A 26,190-nucleotide genomic window follows, 5' to 3' on the forward strand; every position below is an offset into this window, starting at 1 on the left:
AGCCTTTTGTGTGCGCATTATAGTCTCAGGGCGAAGCCAATTGTCTAAGAGTTTGTGTGTGATTTGGAACCTGAAGGCATTGTGTATCTTGGCCGAGCATTCGTTATCAGCGCGAGCTTCTCAAGGCTCTCAACGAATTCCTGCACGAAATATGTCTTGACTTCATATCTTCGAAGTGTCTTCGCTGCCAAACTTGACTTACCACAAATTTAGAATCTAATAATCAACACTTTCCTTTATCTATATTTGCATTTTCCTTCCTTAATACTGTGTGGAATGTCATAACCTAGCCGCATTAAAGCCGAACAAATGGTGGCGATGCCACTGAAGTATACGCCACATTTACAGCATAGCTATTATGGTTGAAGTCCGTCGTGTGTCGTAGATAAAAAATCCTCATCATCGTGAAATGGTTACGCTAGCTATCACCACCTAAACACTCGTTACAGATGATTAGGAAGAGAAGCTGCAACGAGTGGACTTAAACCGGAGCTCGCCACCCGTTTGTTAGCTTGGCAATTTTTAGCGGATCAGCACGGTGAGCGGAGATTTGCCCGATTTCTGTGGCACATAGTCGCCGTAAAAAAAAAGAATAAACAAAGATAGAAAGACAGCAAGCATAACTGTATTAAATAGAAAGGGGTGCGACAAAGAAATGTGAGAGGGTAAAATCCTAGCAAAGTCGGGAAGAGCTATAGGTGCCCGCCAGCTCTCTGTTGACCCAGCCTTGCACGACTTTGCACAAGCTGTGCTATTTCTTTTTCTTTGGCGCAACAGAAACAATCGAGCAAGCCAGAAGAAAACAAGCAAAAGCGCAAAAGAATGCAGCCGCTGACAGGAACCAATCACTCATGCTGTCTGCTTCGTTCAACCTACGCACAAACAAAACTACTCGCGGTTTCGCTCATTGTATTTCCTCTCGCGAGAGTTGCTTTTTATGAAACCAGACGTCCATGCAATGGTTTCTCTTCGGACGGGAGCGGAACGGCTCCCGAGCTCCGACAGCGCCCCGTCCTTCGTACAGACGGCTAAATAAGGCACGAAGCCGGAGCCACACGCAATAACACTCCGACGGCATCGTCGACCAGGAACGGCAATCTGTCGGAAGGCTGCTGTTCATCTCCCGTCAGCGCACCCGCGACGCCGATATAAGAGGACCGCCGGAGATAACGGCCGGACACACCACCGTCGGGCCTATTCAGCGGTGTGCGTTGCCGGTATTTCAACACGGCGAGGTCGTTTGTATGTCCATCCGTACGCATTCCTAATCGAGGGAGAAGCTAACAGGGCCAAGCGCGCTCAAGCGCCCCATAACCTGTCGATAGCAGCCAGGCTTGAGTGCGACGACAAGGATTGCCCACCGAGCCTGCGCATAATTGGCCTACTATGTCGCAAAAAGCTGGAGTGCAACCATTTTGGTAATTTTAAAAAACCCGTGGTGGTGAAAAGAAAGAAAGAAAAGAAGACAGAAGCAAAGAAATAAATAAAGAAAGAAAGAAAGAAAGAAAGAAAGAAAGAAAGAAAGAAAGAAAGAAAGAAAGAAAGAAAGAAAGAAAGAAAGAAAGAAAGAAAGAAAGAAAGAAAGAAAGAAAGAAAGAAAGAAAGAAAGAAAGAGTTCCCATATGTGGCTTCTAAAATCACAAAGTGTGGAGTTTCCGAGTTCGATGCATTTATTTAGCACTTCAGAGAAACAGGGAGAAAAAACAGAAAAAAAATAATTTAAAAAAAGAACTGTAAATGCCGAACACCACAATTAACTACCAACAACGCCATCCCGGAGTTCCTCGATGCAGTTGTTTTACGTGATATGGCGTCAGCGATAGGCTTGTGACAAAGTTCAACTACCGCATTTACTCGCACACTGCCATCAGCGGCTTTGCCTCGTTTTTGTTACAATGCTGGCAAAATTATGAATAGTGCCGACAGATGCGGGCTCCCGTTTGTGGCACCGCTCTATTACGGTCCTGATTGTATCCCAAACTTTTCTGATTTGTTATAACGGGATTGGTGACAATTGCTGATGTCATCGAAAGGCTCTGAAAGCACTACGAACTAACACACTTACACTGGTGCTTATCACTATTGGGTTTAAGTCGTCGAAGTGTTGCTTAAGGAATCACACGGATCTTCCCGCTGGATAAGAAGCAAATAATTTATTTTCGCGTCAAACCGCATCGGCGTAGCCATATATATAACGTGTACGTATCGCCTCAGCAACCTTTCCGCATAAAGTACAAAAACTTGGCATGTAGATGCGGCACGAGACGCGGGCACACGCAGTGCACCGCCGACGCCGGATTTGCGACAATAGGTGCGACTATGAAATGCTCCGCATTAAAAATTCCTGGGTACGGCCCTGGTGGTGTTTAACTGCCCAAAGTGATTTCACGCTATGAGAGACACGATGGAGCTCACCGTATACCTTCGATCTTATGAAGTGCACTGACGCCGCGCAATACGCGCGTGTCCGTATGATTTTGCCTCCAACGAAATGCGGCCGACGCAGCCGGAGGAGGAGGAGAAAAACCTTATTCATCCCAAGAGAGAAAGGTGCGGTGGTGGAGTGTCAGAGGAGCCTCCCCAGCGTAGGTCTCCGCTACCCTCTTGGCCCAATCCAAGATCCGGTCCTGGACCTCGGGCGCCGAGCTGCACATAGCAGCCTCCCACTGCTCCGTACTATTAATGTGTAGAGATTTGGGTGGTGGGTTTCGAGTACACCCCCACATGATATGGTCTAGGTTAGCTCTTTGTTGACAGAAAATGCACAAAGAGGAGGGGTATATCGCAGGGTGTATAAGATGGCGAAAAGATGGGGTAGAAAACGTACGCGTCTGTAACTGGCGCCATAGTATTTCATGGTAGCGCGAAGCTCCATGGTGTAAGGGGGGTATATAGTGCGCTGTAGGCGGTAGTGATTTGTTTTATCGTGGAAGGTCAAAAGACGACCTCTCGCGCTGAAACAGGCCGCGTGGTCTAAGGCGCCATCAGAGGCCTGCGCTCGGCCGGTCATTCCTCGAGCACAGGTATGAGCCGCCTCATCGCCACTCAACCCCGCATGCGCGGGCGTCCATATGCGAGCAACGTCTTGCGTGGGAGGATGTTTCTTAAGAATTGAAAGGGCAGTTGATGAGATGCGACCTGCGCTGAATTTGCGTATGGCAGTTTTGGAGTCACTTACAATCATAGTGATATTGGGGATGGATAAACCTAAAGCGATGGCAGCCTCCTCTGCCTCCTCCGAAGAGTTGACAGTGACGGATGCCGTTGTGAGCACCTTGCCGTTATAGTCGACAGCAGAGAGGGCATAGGATGAGGAGGATGGGGATTCTGCCGCATCGACATAGAGCACGTCATTGGCTCCATGCAATTTTTTTCTGGAGAGCTTTTGCTCTTTGGATTCGGCGCTTAGTATGGTATGTTGGATACATGTTTTTAGGAAGGGGCGGTATGAGTAATTGCTTGTGTATGTTTTGGGGAATGTTGTATTTAGCATTGGTGAGTGGGATGAAGTCAATTCGTGTAGACGATAAAATGTGGCGACCTGCGCTAGTCGTCGCGAGCCTTGCGTATTAAGCTGTTAAATGGGCTTCACGGATTTCACATAGGGTATTTATGACTCCTGTCTGGTGGAGTAGTGCATTAGAGGTATTGATTGCAATGCCTAACGCGTATTGGTAAACTCTGCGGAGGAGGGTGTTGACCGATTCCTCCTCTGCTAATTTAAGGTGAAGGTAAGGAAGGGTATATGTGATTTTACTAATCACAATAGCTTGTATTACACGAAGTAACTCTGACTCTCGGAGCCCTCCATTTTCCCCTGAGATTCTTCCTATCATTCTTAGGGTGTTTTCAATGGTATTGCGCAAAGCTTCGAGCGTCTACGTATTAAGGCGGTTGTTTTGGATAAATAAACCTAGCACACGAATGCGTGACACTCTAGGAATGATGCACCCATTTATGTGAACTTCGATCAATGGAAATTGTTTGTTCCGACGATGAGTTGGTAGAAGGAGTAACTCTGATTTAGTTGGGGTACAATAAAGATTCATCTGAGATGTTAGTGCTGCTATTGTATCTACAGCTGTTTGTAGGGTGTCTTGAATGTGTCCATCTGAGCCTCCTTTCACCCGTAAGGTGATATCATCGGCATAGATCGAGAAGTTCAAGTCAGGGATACGTTGAAGAGCGTTGGGTATAGGTAGCATAGCCAGGTTAAAAAGGATTGGAGAGAGCACTGACCCTTGAGGTGTTCCGAAGCTGCCCAGTGTATAGGGTGAGGAATGTTCTGGTCCTAATGTTAATGTAGCTGTGCGGTCTGCGAGGAAGCGACGCAGCCGGGATCAAAGCCGTGTCTTTCTGGTGACCAGCCGAGCCCTGTGACGACGGGCCACTATGCATGGCGGCCTTTTCAGACAGCGGTGTGAATCATTGAAGACGCGCTTCGGGGCTGGTTGCGTTATTCGTTAGCTGGATAAACAGCAGTCGATTAGAATTGCAGACAGGGTGCCAATTAAAAAAAAGAGAGAAGCACAGTCGAAGAAGGCAGAGGACCACAATGTGGTGTGAAGAAATCAGGAAATTAGCTGTCATATAGGATGGAATCGATTGGCCAATGACAGAGGTAATTGTATGTCGTTGGTAAAGACCTTCGTCCTCCTGCAGGGACGTAAACAGGTAATAGTGATGATTTGACATCGTGGTGTTGCAGACAGCACGCAAAGATATGCATGGTTGCTAAATTACACGTCGGCACAAAAATCTCCGAGTGGGATAACTCACTTGTGGAGCCAGGTATACGCCAGCACGGTTAGGCCGTATGCGGTACGCGTGGAGACACACACCTGTGTACATTTGCTGATCTCTTAGCTACGGTGAACGCGCAGATGCCGAGATATGTTTTATACCCTTGCGCGCAGGTTGTAAATAGTCGTTCGTAAGACATTCCAAGTGGCGGCGATATACGTGTTGGGGAGTCATATATCCGCTGCGTCATAGTGCAGACGAGCGGCCAAGGGTAATTTTCTATGGCAACGTTTAACCCGTCCACGGGATACCGCACACGCAGACGCAGGCAGAGGCTGGTGCCACAGGACCCACGAACGTCATATCGACCTTAAAGGGAATCCTTTCGAAAATGCGATACACTGAAGTTTCCACTGAAAGTGTAAGGCTTCCAAATATCCATCGCCACTTCTCAACAACATCTTTGCATCCGTATTTGTGAGTGTGAATAAAGCGGGATCGAGAACACTTTCAGTTGTATGAAGTTCGTGCTGTGCGCGCACCTGAAGGCCAATGCAAGCTGGCGGAAAACGAACCGGCAGTTGGATTGATTCTGCATACTATAGGCAAACCTTTGCTGACTTGCTGCCACATGCAGTTATTTATCACCAGTCATGGTGGACTTGTAGTTTCGGTGCTCAAGTAAGCCCAAAGGTGCTCAAGTAAGCCAAACTTTCGAAGCAGGCGATATGCTCGAGCAATGCCTCCTAGAAAAGAGGCTCGAAGGGGGGGGGGGGGTGATTCTTAAATGAAGAGAATATAAAAGTGAGCCCCGTAACTGCCTCTCAGTGGGAGGACACCTCAACAGTAGCTCACGAGAGATATGGGGGTAAGGAGGGATTAAAAAGGATATGAATTAAAAGTATATAGATATAGAGAAGAGCAAAAGGAGAAAGAGGTGCAGGGACAGCCACATATGAACGAAAGTAAGGAGAAGATAGGAAAGATGGACACGGTCGCAGGAGTCCGAGGAAGGGGCACCACTCAGCGGGATCTCTTGTCGGCGTCAGGAGATGGCGTAGGGCGAGCCAGTCGGCCAGAGCTGCGCAGTCGTCAGCGATCGCGGGGGCACAACCGATCGGTACGAAATCCAGCGAGCGAGTCCAGGCTCGAGGCCCACGTGCTCTTATTTATGTCGACGTTAACGAACCCCAAGTGGTCGAAACTTCCTGATCTCTCCCCTCAGGCGGACCTGATAATCATGTCCTGGTTTTGGGGCGCACCTACAATTACTATTATAAAGTAATAAAGGCAATGCGATGCAAAGGCAATGCGATGCGCGTAATCAAGGCTTCCGACGTGCGCGTGCCAGTTTTCAGAGCTGGCACAGCGGGCCCGGCTCCTGTGTTTGAAGACGTGTCTCGAACACTCAGGGGGAAGGAAAAGCGCTTCCATGTACAGTGGCCAATTGTATCTCAAAAGAGGACCGGCCGCCCTGTCGCAGTTAATAATGAATGGCATGTTGCAATGGCTGTTTCTATAGCCTTGGAGCAAAGAGCTCCAAGGCTATATTTATCCTTCGAGCTGCATCAGTACACAAAGCGAAGTTTTGAGGTTAAGCAGCTGTCAACTCATAGGGCCCCAGACGGTCTGATAAAAAGAAAAAGGGAGAGAAGCACGGGGTGGGAGTGCGTGTTCTCTTGCTTATCCATGCTGTGTTGTGTTGACGATTCTGTCTTATGTTGCTACAATTGATGCACGCTTTGAGTGGCCCATGCACAACCTTCATGGAATGCACAGCGAACATACGTTCATATTGAACCTGTTCCTAGTTTAATTACTATTTTATCATCTCTGCTTACATCGGGTAGGCGTGGTGTCCCTTTTAGGTGGTTTCTTTTTTATTTAATTTTTTATTTTTGTGATGTCTTTACATATTGACAGCAACAACGACGTGTTGACATGACTATCTCCCTGCAGCCGCAATGAAAATTGAAATGGCTACGACTTTTAGAGTCTACATATAGATTGATTGAGTTCGTTATAGAAACGAAGTTTTCATTCAGTTATCTTTCTATTCCTATTCTTACGACTATACCTTACGAGACTGCCACCTCCATTCGATTACGTTTAAAATAGTTCCCTCTCTCTTCTTTGCCATTCCTCTGTCTCTCTTAACGCGAAGGCACCGAGCGTGGAACGGAGGCAGAGAAAACCCGAATTTCGGGTCGTTCTATTCTTGAACCGCCACGTTTCTGTCGTACAAGCCGGGGCGGCACCCTTTGCGTGCGTGACGCCAGGCGCTTGGGAGCCAAACGCGCCTGTGCCAACATGCCGCCGCAGCCTAAAGTGCCCCGTCTTTTTGCATTGGTGGCTCTTGCCCCTATAGAGAAAACAAACAAAAAAGGAAACAGCAACAACAAAGATCCACTGCCCTGTGGCACGCACCCATCAAGTCGTACAATAGCGGTTCGTTTTTCGTTCGTTGGCGCGAATGAACGCGCCACGACGGACACGAGCAGCACACGTGGATTCGCTCTTCTCGCCATTTCGTTTCGTTTACGGTGGCTCTTGCATCACTCTATCGAGCCTTTTATAGCGTGTTGCCGTTTCGGGCCGTGCGTGTGGTTGCCACAGATTGATGACACCGATGAAGAATGTCGTTCATCGTCCTCCCTGATTCCAGTTGCTGTCCAGAAAAGTAGAAGTACTTGGCGAAGCCTACTTGATGACGGCGTGATATTCTGAAATAGGATCGCTACGTGTTCGGTGCATTACTCCGCGTCCGGTATGAACCGATACGAACAGCCTAAAAAGCTACCATTGATGATCACTGCGCCGATTTATTCCGTCAGGTATATACCCGGTCCAGCATTCTGTGGATTTTAGTTTGTATCGTTTGTATGACCAGTATACTACATTACAATTGCAACCATATATATATATATATATATATATATATATATATATATATATATATATATATATATATATATATATATATATATATATATATATATATATATATATATATATATATATATATATACACAAAGCTTGGCACTATCAGCAAAACATAACTTGGTCGAACACTATCTCCGCTATTGGTCCCCTCTTTCCGTTACTATAAAGCACGCTGTGCAGCACTTTATCTGCGTTTGCGTCATTGCCTTTATAGCTTTGCGTTAGGTTTCGCGGGGCACGTCAGTTTCTGGCCTGTGATACCGCGAGATGCAGATGCGGCCCTCAGTGTTTCTTTTGTCACGTACGGTATTATTGGAAGCATTTTACCACTATTCCCTCGTCGACCCCAGACTCAATTTCCTACACAAATGACTCTGTTAAAGCATCTCGGTTAGAAGTGATGAATAAGACCGCTCGTATCAAGTTCCGCGGTACAATTCGCACACAGCAAAACGCATATCATCCTTGCGGATGTCACACCACCGGTTGCGTCGCTCGTCACATGAGCCGTACGACGATAACCTTATAACCACTCATGCGGCCATCAAGCTATAGACGATATGATCGCTCGCCTCGTGCTCTGGTCAGTCACTGAGTGAGGAAGAGAACAACTCATACGATTCGTCTTGTTCAGAGGTCATCCTGCGTATTCCAACGCATACAAACGTTGCACGTATATACACCCGTGCGCGATATGCAAAACTAGCAAGTCGTTTTGCTTATTCTTTCCTTGAGCAAAAACGGATTCGTGTCGGCACGGGAAGAAGCGCTTAAGAGATTTAACGAATCGACGTCGTAGTAATTCCAATAGAATGCGAACATACTGAGGAGACTGGAAGGGCGAGGGGGCTGTCATCATTTCATCAATAGCAAACACATTTTCAAGAAAAAAGTTCTTCAACTGCACATATTTAAAAAGCTAAATTACGCCGAGAGATCATACTCTTATTTCGTGACGCAATGGTTACTTGGTTAAATTAAAAATTCAATAATTAAAAGGAGCTTTGTGAAAACGCGCCCGAAACGTTATATTTGCTCTCAAGATAATTATGCGCTAGACCAGTTTTAGATATTTAACCACGGCGAAGCATTGTTAGCGAATTATATCGCATATGGCAACGAGGCACGAACGAGTTCATTCATAATTATCGTTATTTTATTTCTCTATTTATTTATTCATTTTTGCAGCTATGTATACTTACTAAACACAAGACACCAGGCAGTTAGGAATCGGTGGCGTGTGTTCACTAAGAATAATGCAGCTTCGAAAAAGAAAATGCACGAGATGCGGATGAGTTGCTGCTATTGTTACGACGACGACAACAACATTATTATTATTATTATTATTATTATTATTATTATTATTATTATTATTATTATTATTATTATTTATTTCCGTTATCTCGCCGATTCCTTCAACCGAATGCTAAGTAGCCCACTGTAAGCAGATGTATATATACGCATACGGAAAAGGACAAACGAACTATTTCGTCGTTTCAGAGCGAAAGACTGTATACGCTTTGTATGAGCTGATATGTTAAATTATAGTTGAGGCGTATGTCTAACAATGCCGGTTTAAATATGACAATTGAAAGCTTTTTTATTTTTTGTGTTCATATCACATACGCAAGTGTTTTTAAGTTTCAATTTTTGCAAGAGGGATTTAAAATTGAGAGCCCAATTCTTCCCTGTTCAATCAATGCGCTTACTGCCTTTGCACAAAGGACGTGACGAGGCTAGTCAAGTTTCTTGCCTGCTATCCTCACCCTCAATCGCACACTCTGTTGTGTACTAACGTACCTATGCGGTGAACGTAAACGAAAGCTAGAACCAAACCTCAAACAATAAAATGCGTATACGACGGTGCTTCTAGAACTCTGAAAATTGAAACCACGTTCACCAGCGTGATTCGACGTCCGTTGGCGCATTCTTTTCTCACGGCAGACAGACCGGCCCTTTCATGCGAGGCGGCATTACGTCGAGTCGATTTCACCACCATCGTCTTGGCGATGCTCCAATGAATTCTCGGTAAGGCTATACATACGTGAGGTGTCGAGCATCGCTCTGGGCGCCTGACCGACGAACGCGGCTGCATGGAGAAGGCGCCCACGTGTTCTTCGATATGGGATCCCTGACCGGCATAGACCGACATTTCACGTCTATACGCCGCGGTAGGCGCCGTCCACACACTGAGGCGCTTGTAGCAACGCCGCGGCGTGCAGGCCCCGCCCAGCCCAAAGCTCGCCAGCACTCTCGATGATCACGTGACAACTGGAACAGCAGCTCCAAAGCTGCCTCCGAGAGGCTTTGGAGCCGTCTGTCGTCCAGTTTGCTCAGCGCATATAACGTACAATATTACCTCCCTGTATCTGCGTTAAATGGCCGCGATGATGGCGCATGGGAATTAAAGTGCAGCTCATCTCCGCCTTGTTTGTAGCAATCAGTAAAACGCGTGCTGAATTCTCAAACAAAACTGGCGCGACTCCCACAGACGCGAAGAAGGTGTCGCGAAAAGTACATATGCCGAGTGAATTATCTAACTAAATGTCAATTGTTAAATTAATTATTAAATCAAGTAATTCGAATAAAATAACGGGATTCGGGTCCCTAAGTATCACTGCAGCTAAGGTGCCATTGTCGGAGGATAAGGAATAAAACAACAAGCTTGACAATTTGGGACGCCTGAACGTTCACCTAAATTTAGGAATTCTCGAAAGAGCAGTCAAAATTGCGCCGTAAGCGTTTAAAGTACTGTGCGTTCGTGTGTCGTCCCCCTGCAGGGTAGCGGGGCGCGTTTAACGAACGCCGCTCTAAAGTAAAAAATAAACACACACACACACAGAGAGAGAGAGAGAGAGAGAGAGAAAGAGACGGACCACGTGTTACAATATAGCAGAAACACTTGGATAATAACGGTTGTAATGAGGAGGAAACAGCGGCTCAACGGAGACGTCCAGCGTCAATGTGGAACTTTTTTTTTATTTATAAGTGAAGACAGAATCGCCGTAAAGGGCGCACACTGCGCATGCACTTGTCTCGAACAAAATTTTCCGCGGTGGCTCGGGCTCTATAAAGTGCGAGTAAAAAAACTAAACATACGCCGATCGACCCCACCGTCGCTACAAAGAAATACTTTCATCGTAGCGACTTTTCCTCGTCTTGTTGACCTCTTTCTGCTTGAAAGAGCAGGCAAGCACCTGTGAAGACGGCCGAGAAAAGGCGAAGACGGAGAGCTACCTCACGTTTTGCCTTTCACGGCTTGTGATGACGTCAGGGAAATCAACGCGAATTAACACGCGGTAGCCTGCACAAGCGCTCGTCGTAAAAAGTCAGGGAGCAGTGGAAAGGCCACCGACAGGTTCGAACGCGGCGATCTCGGATGCAAGGGCGATTTCTGTTATCGTGTTTCCTCCGTTATATTTACCGAACGAGGACGAGTGGTGTTTGAATGAACGAAGCAGTCGTGCAGGAAAGAAGAATAAATGAAAAAAAAAAAGCTCCGACGCTTTGGAGCGACGTTGCGTTACGAAACAGGAGAGGTGCAGCGCAATGAGAAAGATGACGACGCACGAACATTTGAATTGACGTGCAGTGTAGCTCGTGTGGCTCGGTTGGGAGTCATGTATACATTTACAGATGTTCCTAGCGACGTTCATCTACAGGCCTTGCCAACATTTTGAGCTCAGGAAAAGCGAGGACAGACCAGTACCGATCACGGGTGCTTACGTTTTCCTATGCCCTCGTCTACCGTGCTGTTGCACAATGTCGCACGCTTACATATACACACCAAATCACTACTAAACCAGACATACGAGATATGTGAGTGCATGCGAAGACAGCTTGCAACAAGGTCCCCGTCGCACATGTGCGCATATATATGAAATATTGAATATATCGTACGTTAGAACGAAATGGCTTCTTCTATCCTTGATCTTGCGTACTTAAAGTATTTATTTGAATATGGTCATAACTTGTGCGTCGAACAGGAGCAGCCGTTAACCACGGTAGTAAGGCTAGATCTTCCCTGGAGAGAGAGGCAGCATTGCTTAACACGTATTGTTTTCCAGACTCCTCATTTATCTTTGGAAGGCATAACCTGAGTTATCGGCTTAATCAGCCACTAGCTGCGGTGGGTGATAAGATAAGAATAGAAAAAAAAAGAAACAGACCCTTGCATTACACGTGCAGAGGCGGGATATATAGCCTTATGCGGCGTCAGGCGTAGGCGAATGACATTTAAATAGACACTTGTAGACAGACGGGGGGGGGGGGGGGATGCAAGTGTGGTCCTTAATGACTATCACAAACTGTATTGCAAGGAATAACGCTGAGGGATGGACAGTAACTATGACCGCATATACATGACCTGGCGGTAAACGGAGATTTTTTTTTTCGGGAATATTTACCTTTCTCTAATAATGTGCGTTCAATAAACTTGTAGCACCGAGTGCTAATGTTCCTACAGGTTCTGCGTCGGAACTCTCTATATAAACGTAACCCTAAGATGGGGATATATTTATTATGAGAGATGCCGCAAAACATTGTAGATAACCGATATAGTTAAGAAGAAAACTTATTAATGCAACAATGGTTACTTCGTAAAAGTAATAGTTCTTGAAAGAGAGGTTTTCATATATTGGTATCTGCGTGAATATTATGTTAAAAAATTTAGAATACATGAGTAATATTTAAACATATTATAACAATTGCATGAGAAACACAGGTTCATACTATAGCTGTAGAAATGTTTTGAGAATTTTTAGCTTAGAAATGGAACTTGAATGAATTGAAATTAAGGGTGAACTGCTACAATATATTGGGACTGCGAGGACGACTTGAGTTACACCCTTGCTACGCAGCTCGCAGGGTCGGATGACAATTAATCCAATCAGTTTTTTTAACACGTTGGTTTCCACACATAACCGTCGTTACTACGCGGTAATAGTGACACCGCGTTACAGGTGATGCAAAAAAAAAAAAAAACGCGGAAAACAAGAATAAGACGACTTCTGTATTCGCGCCAAGTCGAAGATTGTGCAAGTCGCAACCAGTTCAACGGCCCCAAGATAACGTTCTTATTTGTCTTTTAAAGCACGCAAAGGATAACAATTGTTGGGGTTCAACGTCCCAAAACCACGATATGATTATGAGAGACGCCGTATATAGCGCAGGGCTCCGCAAATTTCGACCATGTGGTGTTCTTGAACGTGCACTGACGTCGCACAGTTAACGGGTCTCTACCATTTCGTCTCCGTCGAAATTTGCCCTCAGCCGTTAGGATCAAACTCGGGACCTTTGGATCATCAGCCGAGCACCATAGTGACTCTGCCAACAAGGCGGACATCTTTTAAAAGCGGGAAATCAGGGAGGCAAGGTAATAAGAGATGTTCAGGTTTGGCGGTAAAAAGGTTATGCTTCAAAAAATAAAAAAAAAGTACAGCAATTGAAACCTAAATAAGCGATATGCACAGAATGCAAGCAGGCTTCGCTGCCAGTGAAAGTGATGGGAAAGCCGCAAAAGGCTCTAACGCCTACAAGGATAAACACGTGTTTCAAACCTATCGAATATATCATTTTTTCGTTTGTTTAGGAAACGGAGAAACACGGAAGGATAACAGGCGCACGAGCGACACCGACCACGCGCTCACTGTTAGTAAACGCGCGCCAACACGTCGCAGCTGGAGCATTGACCGGAAAACCCGCGGTCGTTTCATTCTCATCGTCGCCAGCGAAACCAGACCTCCACGTGCGTTTTCTGTATTCACATTACGTTCACGCATGAAGACGTTTAAGAACAAAACGGAGGCGATCAGCCTAACCGAAGCCTCCGCCCAGCCTATATAAGCAGCGATCACGTTATCTTACCTTTGATTCGACGTCGTCGCTGCGAAGCGCCCAGCGGCGGCATGGAAGAGTTCGGCGTCACGACGGCGGGCTCCGGCGATGCCCCGCCGTTGATCGGAAGAGGACGCCACCACCGCCGAAAATCCGAGCTGGTCGATCCGCTGCTCCCGACGCATCAGCCACACGGAGAAAGCGAAACCATCACCGGCACCACGGACGCTCCTTGCAGTGGCACCGTCTCAAGCGCGCGCACAGCGGGCAACGAGGAACCCCTTCGACACCAACGGTTTCACTTGTCGGCCGTCCGAAGCCGGCGATCCATTTCTCCGACAGCTTCTCACTATCGCACACACGACACTGCTGCTTCATCCGCGCAGCATTGTCAAATCAAATGGGGGCTGTACTCCGGAGCAAAGCTTGACAGATAGAGTGATTCTGTGGGCCGTTTCGTACGTATGCTTTGGCTTGGCTGAGTGGAGTTGCCTGCCCGGCGGCAGCGCGAAGGCGCCGGCCGAGGCGGAAAAGAAACTCACTAGCCACGCTCTCGCCCGCAGGACGCAGCCTCAGCAGCCGGCGTCGCGGATACACTGCGCCGTCTCTCCGGAGGACGCTCGCGAACAACTCAGAGCGCCGAGAGCAGCGCCACAAGTTCTTACGCTCGCCGCTCCTCTGTCTATTTCGGGCGCTCTTAGCGCGCGTTCTTTAAGAGTGCCTCGATGCTCGTGTTATTCCAGGGAGCCTGCTGGAGCGGGAAACTCCCGCCTTTTGCGACCACGGAGAATCCGCACACGGCTTGAAGCTCCCCAGGAAACGGCTTCTGTGACTTCAATATTGTAACAGCGCGCTGTAGTGCCCGAATGGATTTACGTGCCATCGACAAGTGCGGTTATGGTTCAAGAATTATCCTTTCAGACACATGCCCTGCCCCTGAGAGAGGTTGTACGGAACTCTGACAGCACTGAAGACGAGGCAGGCACTAAAGAGAGAACAAAGCGCGGCCTTGAGGGAATAAAAAAAAACGCTCAAACTCAGCGCACGCCTTCGGACTTCCAAAATAAAGTTTTCCCAAACCAAACCAATCTTCGTTCAGTGCTTCGTCTCGAGTCATTTCAGTGCGTGTTCAGTGCGTGTCATTTCATGTCAGTACCTTTACCAAAGCTGTTCGATTGGCCGTCATCGACGAACTGGCTCACCAACGTGCATTAGTGCCGTCAGTAGTACATCCTACTGCCCGTCCATGATTATCTTGATGTTAGGAGAGACGCTTATTTCTGCTAACCGCACGGCATAGCACGACACAACACCGGGAGAAGGGGAGGCAGTTGAAAGCAGTGAAGCATACAATAGATTAGATTGAATGAAAATGAAAGGCCACCTCCCTGAGATTAGTATACGAACACGGGAGAGTGCCAGGTCGCGCTACCTCTCTCGCTCAGGAGCGTAGTCAGGATTTTTTTTTTTTTTTTGCGGAGAGGGGTGGGGTGGGAAGGGGTTTACTAAACTTTATGTATGTGCGCGCATGCGTTTGCACTTGCGTGCGTTATATATGCGCGCAATATTGAAAAATGACGCGGGGTTTTTCCCCCTTGGCTACGCCCATGCTGTCTGCGCATTGGACACTATATAGTAACTGATCAGTTAGACACTGCTAACCCATCAGACACAGTTGCTGGCGACAGTGGCAACCGATCCCAGTGGCTTTCACATGCGACACTGGTGACCGATCCCATTGACTTCGACAGGCGACACTGGTAATCGATCACAGTGCCTTCCACATGCGACACTAGTGACCGATCTTAGTGACTTACACATGCGACACTGGTAACCGGTCCGAGTGACTTCGACACCGCGTGTCGCGGGATCGAATCCTGGCTGCAGCGGCTGCATTTCCGATGGATGCGGAAAGGTTGTAGGCCCGTGTACTCAGATTTGGGTGCGCGTTAAAGAACACCAGGTGATCGACCCTCCACTGGCGTCTCTCATAATAATATGGTGGTTTTGAGACGTTAAACCCCACATATCAATCAATCAATCAGTGACTTCGACATGCGACACTAGTGACCCAGTGACTTCCACATGCGACACTGGTGACTGATCCCAGTGACTTCGACATGCGACACTGGTGACCGATCCCAGCGACTTCCACATGCGATACTGGTAACCGATTCTAGTGACTTCCACACTTGAAGCGGATGCTGCTCGACGTTATCACCGCTGCTGTACGTGTGCGTTCAGTCAGTGCTATCTCCTTTTTCCCCATTTCTATTCCCCATTTCCTTAGCACAAGTGCGCAGAAGCCAATTGAAGCTTGACTCGACGAAATCCCTACTTTATTACCTCAAAAATTTATCACACGTTTGCACCGCTTTCATGTTCGACCGCGAGCACTTGATGTACGATGTACGAAATGCTGCATAAAAATATCACCTGCTTTATTAATAGTGAATCTTCGATTCTAAGATGGCACCAAATACTAGTGAATATCAGATTAATTTTTAAGGAACACGCATCTGCCTTTGCGAAGACGCTGTCTCGTCCATTGCCGACAAAGACGAGTTCTACTTTGCTATTATTCTAAATATTTTTTTATTTATTTTATCCAGAGCACAAGGAGACGTACACATTACTGAGGTGGATGGTAGATGTAATTAAAAATGTGAGCAAAATTCATTCGAATGACAAGCATTTTATGAAAACCTTAAAGGGGGGGGGCAATCAGTTTAATAGAAGTTCCCTACATCAAAATATCTACGCATGCAATACAGAATTAAGTAAGAACTTAGTTGCGCCCTTAAAAAGTCGGAGTGTCACATGCGGACACTAATGAGGCCACTTGTTCCAGTCATTAACAGTTTTCGTTTTTTGAGATTATTTTCTTTGTATATTACATAGTAGAGCTCCAACGCCGGGGCTCTACTATTGGATTTCCGGTAGGTCCACAAAGCGGTGGTCGGGCTTGCCTTGATTGTCCCAACGTGGGAACGACCCACTGCGCCCCGAGTCGCGCACTTCAACACTTTAATTAACGTTTTGCATTCACCCATCCAATTTTCGTACGTTTACAGGAGAAGCTACAGAGGTATTACGCCCACCGTTTGGTCGACTCGCGTTACAGACAAGAAAGTATTATCATCATACAGGTGCGTACTCTCTTGATCATCTTCATTTTCTGACTCGCTCAACAAACAGGTGCACCAAACGCTCGCTTTCCCCATTGGTCCAGTGGCCCCGCCTGGAGGCAAATACATATCTGCACCTGCGCTTAAAGCCCGCGATCCACCCAACCGCATGCGCCGATTTTCGCCCTTGGTGTGGAAGACAGCCAACACTTGCTCATATTACGTGGGAATTAGAGTTAAGGTCAGTCAAAATTAACACTTCTCAGATTCCGGCGCAAAGATTTAAGATGGAGCAGTTGGAAGACCTTGCTCGCCAGTGATAGAAAGGACCAGAAGCGGTGGGTTCTGAGGCCCTGGACTAAAAGGGCCCCATCTACCAGCTTCTAACCCTTACTTCTTTTCTTTTTTGTCTGCAATAAACGTTTTTCCATTCTATTCCCCATTGGTCGGCACGTTGACTTTTGGTTTGCCTCACTCCGACGCACACTGAGACTCAGATCTGGCCGAGAATTTGTGCCAGAGTGAGCCTGAGTGAGCAATATTTTCGTGTTTGAGTTAAGTTGAGAAACCTTTTAGCGCGTCTGTGTCCGGGTGAGTCCGGGAGGGGGGGGGTGATATGATTGTTCTTGAGTGAGGCAGAGTGAGCTCCACATTTCTTGCCGATCTCCTATCCAAGTTAATCATTACTATCAGCCGAATGTCAGTTCACGCTTATACTCACGTCTACTAACACATACTTGAGCGCCCTAGCGTTCATACGCCATCTCTATATTTGTCTGTCAGAGCACGACTTCACTACAGAAAGGCGGGAAAAGGAGATTGACTTCCCTACGCAATCACATTTTATAATATTAATCAATAATAATTATGGTAATGCTAATGTTTATTTTTCATCAATACATTCAAGAAGGACGGCTGTAGGAAAAAGATATTTTTCCAGAGCGAGCCATAAGCATTTCAATACCATCACGCGTAATGCGGAATTCATTAAATATTACATATTACATGCTTCCTGTCAACAGTACCATAACACCACTCCCACGGCGCGTTGGACGATTCAGACAAAAATTCTGATAGGAGGTGAAAGGGAGCGCGTCATTCTTATCTTTGCCCGACATTTCCGTAAATAGTACAACGTCGAAGAAGAATGAAAATTGATGTAAAAAAATTTAAAATCGTCTTGTCTATTTTTGAGGAACAAATATTTAAATTCAGACACCTCAAAGAATTCCATGTTCGGTGAAACCGGCAGCATTTAGTTCTTGCGAATAAAATACATGATTACTTATTTGATCCATTCTGAAAAGAAGAAAAGATTTGCAGAGAAAGAAAAAGTGGGAAATAGGGAGACGGAAAGGCCAATGGGAAATAAATAGAAAAAAAAGAGTGAGAAAAACAGAAAAATACAAAACAACAAGCACTCGAGCGTTACTAAGAAACACACAATGGCTACCAGAGCGTGTATATAAAGTAGAAGAGCGAGAGTTCTTCACATCGTGTTATACAAGAAAGGGGCTGAGGCCAAACACCTCACCAAAATGGAGAAACAGTCCAGTCTAAACTCTAGGTTGTCATAAATGTCCTTGAGGTGAATAAACATTTTAATAAATCGTGTGCTTGAAAAAGCGGTGGGTTCTGCATTACGGTCCTGCATACGTGTCTCCCATAATCTGTGCATACCCATGAGGAGAAACATGTCATATGACACTTCATCAAGCGATGCTGGTAGAAGGTAACGTATGGTGTGACAATGACAAAACTTTAGTCGTTCAGTGCTCACTGAAGGACACCTCAGAACATGTATAAAGCGTCTTTGCAGCTAACAAAGCAATGTTCTATCGTTTCCGGCACAATATGTAGACGCGGCAGTTAACATAAGGAACAAAAATACCTTTTCTTCTTAACGATGTGTTTACCGGCAATGTTTCAGACTGGAGTTTGTAGAAGAACATTTTTGAATTTGGTGGAACGTACATTTTGCACACTCACATCGTGGCCTGGAAGATCGAAGTTCAATGAACGGTACAACGGAGGCGGGAAGAGTATACTTGGTAGATCCTTATGCAGCACCTTGCGCCATGCTGTGTACATGTATTCAACGGAAAAGCAAGCTTTAAGGAGCTGAAATGCGAGGTAAACTTACTGCATGAATCCCCACAAACACGGGCGTTCAGATAAGTTGGGTGAAACGATTATGTCTGGTAAGCAATCAACGAATTCAATCTACAAGAATGAACGTATTACGGGATGGGAAAGGTCTCGAAAGAAAGAAGAATCTTGATACTATTTGCCATAGATAAAGATGATTTAGTTCCAATCCACCCTCACCTACTGGCATGAATATGTTCTCAGGACGCGTGCACTCATAGGAAAGTAGCGAAAATCAGATTTGATTGATTTGTGGGGTTTAACGTCCGCAAACAACTATTTGATTATGAGAGACGCCGTAGTGGAGGGCTCCGGAAATTTTGACCACCTGGGGTTTAACGTGCACCCAAATCTGAGTACAAGGGCCTACAACATTTCCGCCTCCATCGGAAATGCAGCCGCCACAGCCGGGATTTGATCCCGCGACGTGCGGGTCAGCAGCCGAGTACCTTGGCCACTAGACCACCGTGGCGGGGCAGCGAAAATCAGACTAAAGCGTAGTATATAAAATCTCACGCAATGTATAAACTACAATAAATAGTAAAGTTGTAGATAATTGGACTAGTTGGTATTGGTTCATTTTTTAACCGAATACGGGCGCGCACGCAGACGCGGACATAGAACAAGAAAATGCACACAACATAAGTGCCACTTGCAACTGAAGTTAAATTGCGAGCGACGCTTATGTTGTGTGCATTTTCTTGTTCTAGTCTGTGTGCACGCCCTCATTCGGTCAAAAGTGTTGCTAGGAAAGTATTGCAAGCTTCAGCTTTCCCAAATAATGAAAGTCGATGGTGAACAAATGTCTGGGCCTGTTGTTCAAGCTGAAGGAAGTGGTCCCCATTAATGCGCACTGAATCTATACGTATCTAATGGTACACCAAGGTAAGTGTAGAGGAGTTCTTGTCCCATAGATCCATGCGAACTGATTCGGCGCACTACTCCGCGATCCAACCCATAGCACTAAACTCTTAGAAGCATTTAAACGAGCTCCTAATAAAACGCCAAACATTTCAATTTTCTATAGATACCACAATTTCTACACCTGCTTTATCCGTACAAAAGAAAGCGATATCATCTGCATAAACTAATACTGTAACTTCACTACCTAACATACTGACGCCACGAATACACGAATACAACGAATACATTATACTCACAGTGGTTCTAGACAAGTGCAAACAGAAGTGGTAACATCGGGCATCCCTGTTTTACAGAAGAGCAAATAGAAACAGGTTTCGAGAGTTGACCATTAACAATTAGACGAGTTGAAGATCCATAAAAAAGTTTAACGCTCATAAGCACTTCTTTGTGAACATTGGCATGCTGAAAAAAAAAGAAAGAAAAAGGAACGAATGTTCCTTTGTAACACGATCAAAGGCTTTTTCAAGGTCTACCGGTAGCTTAGAAATGTGGTAGTTTGGTTTAGTTGGTATGACATGACATGTAGCATTACAAGCTGTTTTTGATAATCATGATAGTATTGAAGTCAAGAGTACGAGTGACATGTATGTTGTTTTGTATGTATCTCCCCCAATTCCACATGTCTGATGAGACCCGATGAGGATCGACGTCGCAAATCGCAAACTGTTTGATAATACTTTCACAAAAATTTTGTAGAAACGTTTGACAGCGATGTTGGCCTGTAGCTATCGACGAAGCGAAGTTTTTCCTTTTCAGAGGTTTTCTGTATAAATACCATGTGGCTTTTGAAAGAAGACGACGGGAGTGTCTCCACGTCATAACTTATTTGGAAAACATCCAGCAATATGAGAGAAAGCGTTTTTTTTTTTTTAAAGCTTTGCAAAATTCGTCTGAGAAGGCCATCTTGGCCAGGTGTTTGCGATAGAGGTAAGTTGTGAATTTCCTGCTCAATTTTCTGTAAAGTGATGGGTCCACTAATGACTACACATTCATCGTCCTTCAAGGGATTCACAAGAGAAACAAAACTAGCCTCGAGGTGAACATCAGAATCATCAGAGAAAGAACTAAATGAACTTTCACAATACTTTTCGAACGTCAAAGTAATGTCCCTTCTATCTGTTATGAGCACATCGCGAGAGTATAAGTGTGGATGGAATCACTTTATAAATTACATGGCATTGTTCACCAAGCGAAGCTTGACGCGTCGGTTGCTGAGAATTCAAAAGTGCGCCGTTTCCGATATTTATAGCGTGCCCCTTTGTAGCGAGCCACATCATAGCTTTGAAGTTGATATTTATTATTTTCAATGTAACTAATGTACGTTCCTGGAATTTGGCATTCCATCTCATAAAGATTGCAAATAAATTTAGGGAGCGCCTTTTCTCCACTCTTTCTATAGTAAAGCTGAACAGCGCCAATTTCTTTAGCTATATAGCACAAACTTATTGTTTAAAAAGCTACCAAGCAGCGAATATATGCAAACCAAATTTAAAAGATTACCTCCATGTCTTTTGAGCACGACTTACGAATTCCTGATCACAAAGGAGCTTCGCGTTCATCTTCCAAAGGGCCCAGTGTGGGCGGAATTGTTCCTGACAATTTTCACCAGTTTGCGCAATAACAATACAATGACCTAAGAACGACACTGATTCAGTGCTACAGGACATTTTACGATAAAGGAGCGATGAGAACACGTAAATTCGGTCAAGGCACGCATAGGAACTTCCCTGAACTCATTTATGCTGTTACCCAATTCGAGACATGTTCACCAAAAGTAGCCTTACTGTCGTAGAATGTGTGTGTGTGAGAGAGAGAGAATACAGCCTTTCACACAAAAATTCTACGACAGTAAGACTACGTTGGTGAACACGTTAATTGTGGCGCAAACATTGGAACACGAATAGAGGAGTTGAAGAAAGATTGGCGCCAACTACTAACTGCTTATTGACGGAAGCCAAGAAAACTTCCGAGCATGCGCAGATGCATGAACAAGCGATAACACAAATGTCATCCGGGCAGCTGTGTATTAAAAAAAGGATAACTCGGATTCATATAGCACCATTGATGTGTCACTGGTAGGGGCCGACCCCTTCCCTATGTTCAACTCTTCTCACAGATCCATCACCGTTTGACCCCTGATTTGCTTATAATCTTGACTTGCTCGAAACCTGACACAGATAGACGGCACAACGCCTGAAAGGTTTCACGTGCTTCTTTTGTCGTCTACGAGATTCCCCTGAGCTGTTGTTGCAAGTCCTATATTTTCGCTCAGAACCAGGACGCCCACCCTGAACTTTCTGTGAAACGAGCTCTTTATCGCAATAAAATAAATGACCTTAAAAGAAGAAAGTGGTAAAGCTCTGAAGTCTTCATTTCTTTTCGCCCTTCGTTTCATTTGTTTCCCTGTTGTTATATTGTGTATGGGCACCGTATTCGAGGTATTTGTGACAGTACACCACGCCGATATAGGTCGCAGACAGGAATAGAATGGCGTCGCAATCGGAAAAGGATCAGGAAACAAAGCGACCACTGCGTGACACAAATAAGAAAATAAAAGGGCGACACGCGGATGGATCAGAAATGTCACCGCTTTTTCCGAGCCCAAACGAAGCAGCGTTGTGTTTACGCACCACCGATGATTGTCACAATCTATACTTTCCCGTTTCGGCACAGTAACTCCCATTAGGCACCCGTCTCCGTGCGTTTGACTTGCCTAATATGATTCCATCCCTCGATTGGCTAAAGAACTAGCTAACACGGCCCAAGCTACTTGCACCGACGTAATCGATACTGTGTTGGTAAAAAAAAACGCACGATTTCTGCCTCCGCAGTTAACCTTTTCAAACGAGCCGGTCCAGAGGGCCCTGACAGCGGTCTAATTTCTATAAGTGATTAACAAATAGTCTGTGCGTTGGCCAGAATACCTATTTGCTCACATGCCTCCGTATATCGTGGCGTCCATCAGACGTATGGTCCGCGTCGATAATGACGACGAGAGGACCTTGTATAGCACCATGTCGCCAACGTGGTTCGAACAATGCGCCATTTTCACGCCGACCTTGTGACGACGTCCGTCCCACGCGACACGGAAAATGCGGACGCATCGATCACTCAAAATAAATCGCAACTCCCGGATAAGCACACGTGCCATTTTGTGCACTTCTTATACGGAGAAGTATCTTTAGGTATTCGCTTAATACTGTATATTAGGCCCCTGAATTGCACTCTAAGCAATACTAACGTGCATGCCACTTGTTAAACGCTTTTTCTGAATGGGCATCTTCAAGCAAACGCCCCGACACATTGTTCTGCAAGAGAGAAAAAAAAATGCCCCTACCTCCCCGAAGAGAATCGTGGAAAAACGAGAATACGTTTCTTGCGCCAAGAGAGTGTACCGTTGCCGCCAGACATTCGCATTCATTGACTTCTGCTACCGCCTTAAAAAGCGCCCAGCCAACGAACGGTCGAGAGTAAGAAGCGAGCGGACGGGAGAGTGGACCGCCAGCGTTCCCGGCTCGGCGTTGGTGTTTCACAGCGGCGTCTCGAGCACGCATTTCCGGATGTTCTTGAGAGGCGTCCAGCCAGCAAACGGTCGAGTGAGGCGCGAGCGAACGGGAGAGTGGACCGGCAGCGTTCTCGGCTCGGCGTTGATGTTTCACAGCGCCGTTTCGAGCTCGCATTTCCGGATGTTTTTGAGAGGCACCCAGCCAGCGAACGGTCGAGAGTGAGGCACGAGCGGACGGGAGAGTGAACCGCCAACGTTCTCGGCTCGGCGTCGGTGTTTCACAGCAGCGTCTCGAGCACGCATATCCGGATGTTCTTAGAAGCACCCAGCCAGCGAACAGTCGAAGGTGAGGCGCGAGCGGACGGGAGAGTGGACCACCAGCGTTCTCGGCTCGGCGTTGGTGTTTCACAGCGGCGTCTCGCGCACGCATATCCGGATGTTCTTAGAGGCACCCAGCCAGCAAACGGTCGAGAATGAGAAACGAGCGGACGGGAGAGTGGGGCGCACGAAGGAGAGAGAGCAAACACGGAGAGAAGTGGTGGAGCACTGCATTAGTCCTCTCCTACACTCTCTCGCACCACATGCTGCGGTTGCTAGAGGTGAGGATAAGCGCGCACGCCCGATCTTGTTGCTATATAAGATGGAGCAAGAGCGGATAGATAACACCAGCCGGCGCGCGGACACTGCGGCGGACAACGCCACGTGCCTGACATAGCCCGACTAAGAAAAGCACTCGCATTTAAAACAGGCGTTCCCACATACACTACTCTTGTACGCGCGCGTTTGTGTGTGTGGTTAGTTGTGTTAACTTCTCCAACACAAGTTCTACGTTAACCGAAGTGTCATAAGGTATGCCTGGATGCCCAAGTGTGTGCCATGGACAATCCATACGAAGGTTGTCCAAATGCAGGTAATCAAACTCTCGTACTAAGATTTAACAAAGCAACGTTCTAGACGGCAAGCTACCGTGGCCGGTGCGGTTAAATATATTTTCATAGTGGGCAAGACAGTTAAAGTGACCTCGCCTCAGACACATAAGAAAGAAATGAGAATAGTGACTTTCCGCAGAGGGAGGGTTACGAATCCTTGTGAGGTAATGCTAGCGTTTAGTGGCTTAGCCAGGAAGTAGCACACCCGGCGCGCCCCCCTTTCCTCACCCCCAATTTTTCTCGCCATGGCATATATATATATATATATATATATATATATATATATATATATATATATATATATATATATATATATATATATTTAGAGAGAGAGAGAGAGAAAGAGTGAGAGAGAAAACAGAGAGGAAAGGCAGGGAGGTTAACCAAGGTTGGCATATATAGAGAAAAATTACTGCTTTAAAGAGGTGCCCCCCCCCGAAAAAAATTTCTGCTTGCGCGCCTGATAGCGTTAACACAAAACTTTTACAAGAACATTTCATTCGGAACACCACTTAATACTCAACGCAAAATCGAACGACGACGGATAACGCCATTGTCATTGTATTTCAAAAATTGTGAGCTCGAAATAATCGCCGCTAGCATTATTTCCTGCGAAATCGCAAAATGTTTCAATAACCGAGTCGCCATATCGACAGATCATTCTTGGGCACTAAAGCGCACCATTCATTGTTGCATTGGAACGCTCCGAGGTACATCGTATGAGAAGTAATATAGAAGGAAAAAGGAAATAGGCAGAGATGCTATTTGCAGATGTATCGATATCCAATGCGTTACATACAAGGGTTCGGCGAATGGCGAAGGCAAACAACGGCCGGCCACAAAAAGTAACTCAGCCTGACACCAAGGCCCTCCATAAAAGCTGGGGAGCCACTATTTATCAAAAGGCTGAATTCATTACGGGAAGTAAATAGTAAGAATGGCACGTATGGAATACGCAGGCTCGAATATATATAGGCAACCATGCGTATAGTAAGCACACACTCTGGTATTGACTTGAGGCAGATGTCACTTCCTAAACCAGAACAACGTAATAATACAAATGGCGTCATCCTTTGTATTTTTTACGACATTCTCCCACGAAGCGTTAGGTACATTTAAAAAACAAAATTACTGAAAACGACAATGAATGTTTCTGTGAAAACCATGAAAAAAATGCAGGCACATTCACATACATTAGGCAGCTTCCCAAATATATATATATATATATATATATATATATATATATATATATATATATATATATATATATATATATATATATATATATATATATATAGTGGAAAGAATTAAGTGTGTACTTATGTGGTCGTTTTTACGTGTTTTAACACGATAATGAGATCTAACGGAGAATAATGTCAATGAATGTATAGCGGAAGTTATTTGACCTCATTGTAATGTGAAGGTGAAGAAAAAAAAATGTGGGTGAAAAGATAACTTGCAGTGACCAGGAACTAAACCTGCTACCGTCGAATAACGCGTTCGATGCTCTACCACTGAGCTACCAAGGCAGCTATCTCCCCAGTCACTTTATTGGGTTTATATGTGAATTTAAATGTGAGAGTGCCAGCGCCACCTGTAGCCATGGCGGCGAGTGTGGCACACTATTATGAGCCTGTTTGGCGTCGCGTAGCACGTGATCTTATTGCGAGCTGGCAGCTGACCAATAGCCCCTCGTATACAACCTAACGGCACCAAGTCTGCCAGTACTAGACCCTCGTTAATGAATAAGGGAAAAAAAGTATGTACTTAAGGGCTCGTTTTTCCATATTCTAACAAAATATTGATGAGATCTAACAGACAATAATGCCAAGAAATGTATTGGGGAAGTTATTAGACCTAATTGTAATGTAAATGTATGTAAATGCAGTAATAGAGCATAACACACATCAAATGCATTATTCGAAGGTTTGGTTCCTGCTCAACGCAAGTTGTCTTTTCACCCACTTTTTTTCTTCACATTTGCATTACAATTAGGTCTGATAAGTTCCACTTGTGAATAGGTTTATTAGTAGTT

At 45.6% G+C, this 26,190-nt stretch overlaps 2 protein-coding genes across 3 annotated transcripts in view; one reads left to right on the top strand and one right to left on the bottom strand.

The window, feature by feature from the left end:
* The window catches only part of LOC119172088 (beta-1,3-galactosyltransferase 1-like), a 33,202-nt gene extending 19,416 nt beyond the window's left edge, over positions 1 to 13,786 (bottom strand). Inside the window, exon 1 of one of the 2 annotated variants that reach the window (XM_037423070.2) lies at positions 13,552 to 13,786. Coding sequence is in view for 1 of the 2 variants with exons in the window: in XM_075892906.1 (XP_075749021.1) it covers positions 9,731 to 9,838 (108 nt within the window). In the remaining variant the exon portion in view is untranslated. Of the gene's footprint in view, positions 1 to 9,730; positions 9,860 to 13,551 lie in introns of those variants that run through there. The other variant, XM_075892906.1, reaches the window with a different exon arrangement.
* Positions 1 to 26,190, top strand: part of LOC142814300 (uncharacterized) — a 116,080-nt gene that overhangs the window by 32,603 nt on the left and 57,287 nt on the right. The gene's annotated exons all lie outside the window — the stretch shown is intronic.

This window comes from Rhipicephalus microplus, chromosome 4 (assembly GCF_043290135.1).
Source record: "Rhipicephalus microplus isolate Deutch F79 chromosome 4, USDA_Rmic, whole genome shotgun sequence".
Classification (NCBI taxonomy): domain Eukaryota; kingdom Metazoa; phylum Arthropoda; class Arachnida; order Ixodida; family Ixodidae; genus Rhipicephalus; species Rhipicephalus microplus.